The 9,656-nt window shown below is 50.7% G+C and overlaps 3 protein-coding genes across 3 annotated transcripts; 2 read left to right on the forward strand and 1 right to left on the reverse strand.

The window, feature by feature from the left end:
• The first annotated feature begins 46 nt into the window (after positions 1 to 46).
• Positions 47 to 2,451, forward strand: Neurl2 (neuralized E3 ubiquitin protein ligase 2). The gene is made up of 2 exons (XM_005325246.5): positions 47 to 933; positions 2,215 to 2,451. Exons 1-2 carry the CDS (start codon positions 186 to 188, stop codon positions 2,328 to 2,330), a joined length of 864 nt encoding a protein of 287 aa, XP_005325303.2. The 5' UTR covers positions 47 to 185; the 3' UTR covers positions 2,331 to 2,451.
• Positions 2,452 to 2,590: 139 nt separating this feature from the next.
• Spata25 (spermatogenesis associated 25) lies at positions 2,591 to 8,831 on the forward strand. Its single transcript, XM_005325245.5, has 2 exons — positions 2,591 to 3,409; positions 3,778 to 8,831. The coding sequence occupies exons 1-2, from the start codon at positions 3,355 to 3,357 to the stop codon at positions 4,407 to 4,409; spliced, it is 687 nt and encodes a 228-aa protein (XP_005325302.2). The 5' UTR covers positions 2,591 to 3,354; the 3' UTR covers positions 4,410 to 8,831.
• Zswim1 (zinc finger SWIM-type containing 1) lies at positions 5,332 to 7,235 on the reverse strand. Its single transcript, XM_005325252.4, has one exon. It carries the CDS (start codon positions 7,233 to 7,235, stop codon positions 5,865 to 5,867), a length of 1,371 nt encoding a protein of 456 aa, XP_005325309.2. The 3' UTR covers positions 5,332 to 5,864.
• Positions 8,832 to 9,656: the final 825 nt, after the last annotated feature.

The following is a 9,656-nucleotide window of genomic DNA, read 5'->3' on the forward strand; positions in this document are numbered from 1 at the left end:
GGTTTCCCCGCCCCTGGGGACCCCGGCTCTAGGGGGATGCCCGAGCGAGCGGCGCTAGGGCCCCCGAGTAGAGCCTCGGGGAGGGAGTCGGGGGAAATGCCTTACATGGTTCCCCGACTGTCACCATCTAAGTCGGTGGCCCAAAATAGCTCCGGGCGCCGTCTGTCTTGCCACATGGCCCCGAGATGGCTGCTGCCTCCAATCCTGTGGAGTTGGGTGCCTCCTGGGGACCCGCGCGCCCGGAGCCCCCTCCCACCCGCTTCCACCGGGTGCACGGAGCCAACATCCGCGTGGACCCCTCGGGGACGCGGGCCACGCGCGTGGAGAGCTTCGCCCATGGTGTGTGCTTCAGTCGCGAGCCGCTGGTCCCCGGCCAGGTATTCCTAGTCGAGATCGAGGAGAAAGAGCTGGGCTGGTGCGGCCATCTGCGCCTCGGCCTGACCGCGCTGGACCCCGCCAGTCTGGCCGCCGTGCCCGAATTTTCGCTGCCGGACCTGGTCAACCTTGGCCACACCTGGGTCTTCGCCATCACGCGCCACCACAACCGCGTGCCCCGGAACGGCCAACCCGAGGCAGAGGCAGAGGCCGCGGCCCCGCGCCGCCCCCCGGCCCTGCTGGTGGAACCGTATCTGTGCATTGAGCAGTTCCGAATCCCCCGGGACCGCCTCGTGGGCCGCAGCCGGCCGGGGCTCTACAGCCACCTCTTGGACCAGCTCTACGAGCTGAACGTGTTGCCTCCGACCGCGCGCCGCAGCCGCCTGGGCGTTCTCTTCTGCCCGCACCCGGATGGCACCGCAGACATGCACATCGTCATCAACGGGGAGGACATGGGCCCCAGCGCCCGGGGGCTGCCCGCTGCCCAGCCCCTCTATGCAGTGGTGGACGTGTTTGCCTCCACCAAGAGCGTGCGTCTGGTTCAACTCGAGTATGGCTGTAGGTATCCCACTCCTGGGCAGCGACCCCTCCTGGCCCAGTGTGGACACAGACACCTGCTAGAACCCGCGGGCCACGGTTTCCTAGACCTTGGTCTCTCCAGCGTTAGTTTAGAAGAGGGAAACCTGGAGGACTGAAATCTGTAATCTCGCTTCTGGAGGCTGAGGCACTAGTACCACAAGTTCAAGTCCAGACTATCTCTAAATAAATAATTTTTTAAAAAAGGGCTGGAGTTGTAGTTCAGTGGCGAAGAGTCCCTTTAATTCCCAGAAAGACGAAACAGCAGCAAGAGCATCAAAAACAGGAAGAATCCAGCTTGGGATTGCACCTCTCTGTTTGTAGTTTTGCACCAGTCACTCCCGCTCATTGGAGGGTCTCCTTGCCCTTGCCTATCCCTCTTAGTTCTTACAATGTTTTCAATTTTTTTTAATATTTATTTTTTAGTTGTAGTTGGACGAAATACCCTCATTATTTATTTATTTATATGTGGTGCTGAGGATCGAACCCAGGGCTTTGCAAATGCTAGGCAAGTGCTCTACTGCTGAGCCACAACCCCAGCCCCAGTGTTTTCGGTATTAACCTAGAAAAAATGCTGATAGATTTAGGTCTATCCGTTTAGAAGCATAGAGGCATCATAGACCTCAAATCGAGAGCTTTTAAATTCTGAGATCCAGTTCCACTTCCTTACAACCCTATCAAACATTTTATTTATACCTCAGATCCCCTCTCATGGATTCAAGGAACTAGAACCTGCTCTGGGAACTGTGGTTGTATGAGCAAATCAGACACTACCCTGCCCACAGAAGCTGCTAACTGAAAGGGGAAGAGCTTTGTGCTGTGTTGTTATAAAAGCAGGGTTACATCATTGAAGGTCTTCAGGAAGTGGTTTTTTTATTATAATTTTTTGATACTGGGGATTGAACCCAGGAGTGCTTAAGCACTGAGACACATCCCCAGACCATTTTATTTTTCATTTTGAGACAGGACCTTGCTAAATTGCTTAAGGCTTGCTAAATTGCTGAGGCTGGCTTCAAACTTGCAATCCTCCTGTCTCAGCCTCCCAAATCACTGGGATTATAGGCGTTGGCCACCATGCCAGGCAGGAAGTAGTGTTTATTTCAGCTATATGATCAGCTCTGTGAAGCAAGCTGAGCCTGACAGCAGAAGGGAGTTACCCAAGCTGATGGCAGAATGAGAACCAACGAAAACCTAGGTTTTTTGGGGCCTGGCCTCAGACCCACCCTTCAGTTTCCTGTGCCTTTGACCACCTTCTTTCCACAGTGCCATCGCTGCAGACTCTGTGCCGCCTAGTGATCCAGAGGAACGTGGTGCACCGGCTGGCCATTGATGGACTCCATCTGCCCAAAGGGCTTAAGGATTTCTGCAAGTATGAGTGAAGGTCTGCAGCCACCCAGAGGGCCCTCAGGAGCACTCCTGGCCTTCAGACCCTGTCTGAAGCTGGTAACACTGCTGCCAACCAGGACTAGAAATAAACAGCTGATGCTGACATTCTGATCATTGGAGGGTCTCCTTGCCCCTGCAGTGTGTAGAGGCACTTCTAGAATCACTACAAATCAGCAGGTCAGAGCAAGAGAGAACATTTTCGATGCCATCTAGACAAGGGCTTGTTTAATTGGGATACTTAGGGAGTACTGATGCCCCACACTCCCTGGAAACTTTCCTTTGATGTGTGTAGGCCTGGCCACTGTATATTGAAAAAGCCCTCCAGGAGATAGAAGGGACAGCCAGGTGGAGAAACACTTCCTTAGAACAGGAGTTTCAGGTTTGGTGCGTATTATAATTGCTTGAGGAACTTAAAGATACCAATATTGGTCTGGCTCTGGGATTATGACTTAATTGGTTTGGGATGAGTTGGGCATCACAGTTTCTCAAAGTGTCTCAAGAGATTCTAATGTGCAGCCTGGCCTGAGATCCAGTGCCCTACACCAACTATTTCATTTTGTAGAAGGATAACTGAGACCCCGAGATGAGAATGCATTTGTTCAAGGTCAAATAGAAAATGATTGAAGAGCATCCTTGTCTGACACTACAGGACACAAAACCCTAGACTCTACTTGTGTCTCTGATTATTTGGCTCCATACAGATAGTCCCACCTCATCCTCATAACATCTGGTGGGGGGTAGTCATTACTCCCATTTTACAGATGAGGACATTAAGGAACAAAACTGTCCAGGTGACTTGCCCAAGGTGAAGGCAAGAACCTAGAACACCCTGGAATTGGTACAGGGCTCTTTTAATCCCATCCCATTGTTATACATGGGTTCTAGAATGAACAGGTCAATGCTGTGAGATGGGTTCCAGGTGTAAAGGGGAGGGACTATGAGGTGACATTCTAGAAGGATAGGGTAGGACAGGAGGCATATGACTATTCCCTCACAAACAGGGCCTTTGGGGCAGCCATGTCCTACTTCATGTCTCCCCAGACTCATCCAGGTCTTCTACCTTCTAACCAAGGTGAGAGGGGTCTAATGGAACTGGAGGAGGGAAAGCAGCTTCACATGGGAGTTGCCTCCTGGTTCCAGGGAGGGGGAGGTTCTGCCGGGCATTTGGGGGCTGACCTTGGAGTCAACTCTTGGAAGAAAAGCCATTCCAAAAGTCCTTGCCAATTACTAACTACCACTTGCTCACTTAGTCATTCAGCAAACACTGCTCCATCATTTGCTCAGTGTTGGGAAGTGGGGATATGGATGTAACACTTAAGGCCTAACCTCTAAACAGTCCTCTTGAGCTGGTTTTAATTGCTCCTGCTCCTAAGCCCTGCCCCTCAGGGCCTCTTCTTCAGAGACCAAGAATAACATTCCATCTCATTCCTGTCTCTGCAGGTGGGGCTGCTTCTCCGGGTTCGTCCCTTGGCCTCTATAGTCCTACAGAGCCAGTGGTGGTGGCCTCTGGTGGATTAGGCCCACTGAACCAGAAAGCCGAGCAGGTGGTACCTGCTGCCCAGACCTGGGGCCCCACCCTGGCAGTGCCTGAAGCCAGGGTCTGCTCTGGGGGTGCTAGCTGGGAGATACCACGGAGGAAGGAGTACAGCCGATACTGCCACAAATTCCCCAACGTGAGGCAACCAGAGAGCTTGGGCTGGGAGAATGGCTGCTCCAGAAGCAGAGCTCCCCACCTGAGTGGCCCCAGCAGGCCTGGGCCCCTGCTGCTGTGTGGGCTGTCACCAGGGGTTCTGCCAGTGCCCTCTGAGGCAGTGGGGAAGGAGGCCGGCTCCCAGCCTGACATCTGCATCCTTACCCTGGCTATGATGATCGCCGGCATCCCCACCGTGCCTGTCCCAGGCCTGCGGGAAGAGGACCTGATCCGGGCAGCTCAAGCTTTCATGATGGCCCATCCAGAGCCTGAGGGAGCTGTGGAGGGAACGCGGTGGGAGCAAGTGCATGCCCACTCAGCTTCTGGGCAGATATCCCTAATGAGATCCAGGAGGGGCCAGCCTCCTGGCTCCTGCTTGTAGCTGGATGAAATAGCACCAGACACATAGGGTGGCTTCTCTGTATGGTTTTTGGGTAGACAGGGTTGGGGGGGGGTGTATGGCAGGGGTAGGCTGGGCCACTGACAAATTCTAGTTCTTCATTAGGGTCCAGACCCCAAGAAGTTTCTCTTGCTGCCACTAACAAGAGGTAGGTCTTATCAGATAGATAAAACTGAAATTACCTATATAGGTGATCCTGATTTGACAGTGGAGGCTCCTATATTGAATACTTGATCAAAATTTCTTTTTTTTTCTTCTCAGTAGTAGGGAATATCTCCCTATATTGCCCAGGCTGGCACTGAACTTGCTAACCTCCTGTCTCAGCTTCCTGAGTAGCTGGGATTATAGGTGTGTAACACCACACCCAGCTTGATCAAAGTTTCTTGTGAAGTCCTAGCAAGGTGAAATTTCCTCCTGCCTTAAAATTTCCAGCCTCCTGAAGGCAGAAAGGGAGGAAACTGAACACCTGGTTGAGCACCATGAAGCATCTGAATGAGTAGAAGTTCACTCTTTTTTAATCTGACCAACCCTGTGAAGATGCCCATTTTCACAAATTGAGTTTAAAAAGTTGACCTATCCTGAGTCTCACAGGTAGTAAAAGATGAACTATGCCTTAAAAATAAGTCAGGGATGAGCCGAAGCTGTGGTATATGCCTGTAATCCCAGCTACTCGGAGGCTGAGGCAACTTAGTGAGACCGTGTCTCAAAAAACAAACAAAAAACAAATTTAGAAGGGCTGAGAATGTAGCTTAGTGGTAGAGCAACCTTGGGTTCAATCCACAGTATTGCCAAGAAAAAAACATCTGGATTCACGTGTAGTATCTATCATCTTCCAACTCTAAATTCTATTTCTTCCACAACATATCCCAAACTGCCAGGTATAAAACAAAAAACTAGAAAAATATTGGAATTTGCAACATTTAACTTTATTTATTGATCCAAAGATGGAGCCAGGAGAAAAAATATTGGGAACCTGGCTCAGTCACTTCCCTGAGCAGCTTCCTCTGTGGGAAGCTCCTGGGCCAGCTCAATCATGGGGTGTGGGTCAGGTGAGTGATTTCATGACTGGGGCAGCTGTTACCAAGCCCTGGTCCTCAAACTCAGCACCCATGTCTTGTCTTGGACCAGGGGTTGCCTGTTTTTGTAAGATCTTTGAGCTAAGAATTGTTTCCACTTTATGAAAAGGCTGTCAAAACAAAACCAAGAATATACAACAGCCACTGTACATGAGCATCTAAGTCTAAAATATTTACTCTTGGGCCCTTTACAGGAGCCAATGGTCTTAAGGAGCCATTCTTAAAGACACCTTCTAGGTAGCAGACTATGGCAGAGTAGAAGACTCTTGTCCTTATTGTGGAAGGAGTGACCGTGGACGGACGACAGCATGAGTGTACGTAGGGGAAGTATGTGAGTGTACACATGGGGTATCAGGAGTGATCAAAGCTGCACCTGCTCGTAGGGGCCGATCCAGCTGTCAGCTAGCTCCCGCAGGGTGCTATACCGCCGCTCAAACTCCTCCTTGCTGCAGTGCTGTAAGAGCTGACCCACCTCCTCGGTTAGAAGAGTCACTGCCAGGTGTTTATCCAGGGTCTCACTCCACGTGCTGCTCAGGATGCTGTCTAGACTGGTGGCACAGCTTGCTGTCCACTGAGCTGGCAGCATGTCTGGCTGGAGCACCTGGCGACGGGCACTGAGCATAGCCAGGATGTGGCGGCAGGGCAGGTGGAAGGCCTGGTTGAAGTAGCAGCTGCAGCTGGCAGGGGGCTGAGGCTGCACCTTGTGGGTATCCTCCAGGATCTGTATGTTCATCTTTTCTGAGCCACAGCCAATGAGGTGCATGGATTTCTGGACCACAGCAAGTTCACCCAGGCAGAGCTGGGCTGCTGGCCCTGTGCAGATGGCATTGAGGGAGTGCTGAATGCGGGCTTCTACCAACTGCTCTGTTTTGGGGCTGTCGGGGCTGGCATCTGAGGGGCTATGATTGTTCTGGGGACTCAGGCCCAGGTTGAAGCTTGCCTTGTCTCCTGGGTTTTGCTGCATATACCGGAACAGAGAGGCCATGCCTTGTTTCTCAGATGGGGTGGTGCCAAAGAACTGACTGAGGATGCGGGTGGTGACCTCCAGGCTCTGGAAATAGCGCCTGCTCTCAGCTCGGCTCCTCCAGCGGTGTGCCAGCCAGATTCGGTCGTTGAGCAGCCAGTGTGAGTGGAGCTCAGGCAGCCGGGCTGGGGGGACACAGTTGCTCAGGAGCGTATACAACCTCCTCAGGTTGCCTGCTGTGGCTGAGCACATGGTGCTCTGCAGGGAGGTCAGGAGCACCCTCTCCATAGGCTGTTCAAGGGACAGCTGATAGAACTTGCCCTGGAGGAATTTGCAAATGTGAAAGGCTGAGAACAAGACCTCAGCTGTGGGGAACTCCATGGCTAGGGTGGGCAGGGGGAGGAAGTGGGGATCTACCAGGATGGTACAGACTCTCTCCCATGCTGGGTTAAACTTCTTGAACACCTGCAACATCTGGGCGAGGCCTTCAGCATCCTCCTTGGCAGGGATGGCAAAGTAGACTGCCCGAGCTAGAGGACCCTCCAGCTGCACTCGAGGTCCATCCACCAGGAAGGTATACAACACCTTGCCTCTTGGGTTATAGGTCCGATGGATAAATAAGATCTCAGGGAAATGTGAAAAAACATCTTGCATGAAACAGCTCTGGTAGTTGAAGCTATCTAGCTGGGGAGCCCTGCTAACCTGGTGCAGCAGCACAGGTGGACTTGAGTCCTTAATCAGAAGCCCATTCAGCATCGTTAGGGCCATGGGAAAGATGGGAAATGTCTAAATGCCCAGGTCAAAATACTTTCTCTGCAGGTTCAAGCTTCTGGTAACTCAAGGCTTGAGGCTTAACTGTAGTTTCCAGATCTTGTTCCAAAGATGTGCCTATGGAAAGGAGCAGAGGTATAAGGAGACAGTAGGGTCTTGGCTCTTCAATTATTCATCTAGGTTATACTGATTGAAAACGTACTATGTGTCATCACTATAAGTAAACAAGTAGGGATATATCAGATAATGAGGGTTACAAACAACATAAAACTAAGTAACAGGTTGGAGAATGAGTCCAGGAAGGTGGGCACTTTAAGGTGGTTGGGAAAGGTTTCTTTGGGGGTAAGGAAGATGACACTGGAGATGAGACCTCAAAAAGAAGCTAGTCACAGAAAGACACATGGTTCCAGGGGATATAAATAGGTGTGAAAGCCAAAGATGCCTATAGTCTTGGGTTTTTTTTTTTTTAATTTATTTTAATAGCATTCTAAATACTTGTATAGCCTTTATATTTGCAAAGTACTACTTGGCATCCATTCTTTCTTTTGGTCCTGGTACATATAAAAGTAAGTGGCTTAGACTTGCTGGGGCAAGTCAGTGATCACCTTTGAGACTCAATCCCTTCCACCATCAAATGGGATTATGGTGCTTAGTTTCTCCTGCTTCTACACAGGCAAGGCTTGTTATTCAAACACTTCTAAACTGGGCACGATGGAAACACCTGTAACTCCAGCTACCTGGAAGGTTGAAGCAGGAGTACCACAAGTTCAAGGCCAGCCTGGGCAATTCAGTGAGACCCTGTCTCAAAACCCTAAAAGGGCTGGGGGTGTAATCAGTGGTAGAACACTTGCCTGGCATGGGCGAGACCCTAGGCTCAATCCCCAGTAACCTCTGGTTGGTCCCCAAATGGGTTTTCACCCCCATTTTACAGATGAGAAACCGAGGTTCAAAGTTTTTAAGTGATCTGCCCTCCATTACTGTCAGTAGATGGAAGCCAAGTCTTTGGCCCAAGATTCTGACGATTTCCCACAAGGTCCAAAAACCCGGAACTGAGAGGGAATGCGGGCCTTGACCTCTCACCTCTGACCCAGGTGGGAGATGGGGATGTCTGACGTCGGCTTTCAGAATCCAGCAGAGCTGAAGTCAGCCTCCCACTCTTCGGGAGCTGTGCGACGGCCGCCGTGGCGACCAAGTGTTTCACACCTCCACTCCCCCAGAGAGCACTCTCCCACCACCTGGCTCGGTCGCCATTTCCCCCAGTTGACCTGCGTGATTGACCTCTAGGCGCGCCAACCACAGCGCCAGCTTCGCAATGACTCAGGCCAATGACCTGAGGAACTTGGCTTTCGGTCTTTGACACCACGGACCAATCGCGGACCCGAAACTTTGAGGGCGGGCCCTGTTACCAGGGTTACGAGGGGCTCGACTGGCAGTAACCAATGAAAGTCTAAGGGAGTGTGCTCACCTCCGAGCCCCGGGACTGAACTCTGGAGCCTCCCTTCAGGCTAGACGCCAGGCAGGGCACCTTATTAGGGGAACTTCCCTCAAAGGCCAAAAATGAAAATGAAAATAAAGAGCTGTGCTTTACAGAAATCGTGTGTGTGTGTGTGTGTGTGTGTGTGTGTGTGTGTGTGTGTACACCCTCCCTTACAGAGAAACTGAAGCCCTGTTCTCCAATTCTGCCTCTTCCTTAGGGGTCAGGAACTTCCCCACTGGCATTGTCCAGCCCAATTCCTTCCAGAATTTTCACAACAGATACAGAATGGCCCTGTGACTTAAGGTCCCAGAGAACTAATGCAAGCGCTGATAGACTTCCATCTTTATCTGCAGTTCCCCTGAAGACAATCTTGGAAAGATGAATGACTACCAGGCTTTAGACAATGAAGTCCACCAACTAGCAACACCAAGTCAGTGTTGATTCTTATCACCGTATCAAAAATGTTTATAGAGACCTAGAGAGGAAATCCTGGACCAGAACAGGCCAACAGACTAATTTTTACAGAAGAGTTAAGCGGGTCAATGAAATTAGGGACTTGCTCATGTCCCCCAGCAAGTTTCTGGCAATCAAGTCTAGGATTCAGATTTCTTTCAGTCTATTTGGCGTCCTCCTACAAGAATTGAAATCAATGCTGAAATTGGTAGGAAAAGGGCAAAGTAAATGGTGGCTTGCTAACTGTGAATTTATAGTAGTAGTAGGTTCTATGTGGCTCCACAACCCCATTAGACAATACTCAATTTCCTTTATAATTAACAAATCCATCTGGAGCTGGAATGTAGCTCAGTAGCAGAGAGGCTTGCATTCAATCCCAGCAATAAGAACTAAAAAATAAACCCACCCCGGAGTGCCCAATTCCTAACAGTAGGGTCAGGAGTCTTGCTGAGCAATTGGTCTTTCTTTGCCTAATCAAGCGGAACACA

Source organism: Ictidomys tridecemlineatus, chromosome 5, assembly GCF_052094955.1.
Source record: "Ictidomys tridecemlineatus isolate mIctTri1 chromosome 5, mIctTri1.hap1, whole genome shotgun sequence".
Classification (NCBI taxonomy): domain Eukaryota; kingdom Metazoa; phylum Chordata; class Mammalia; order Rodentia; family Sciuridae; genus Ictidomys; species Ictidomys tridecemlineatus.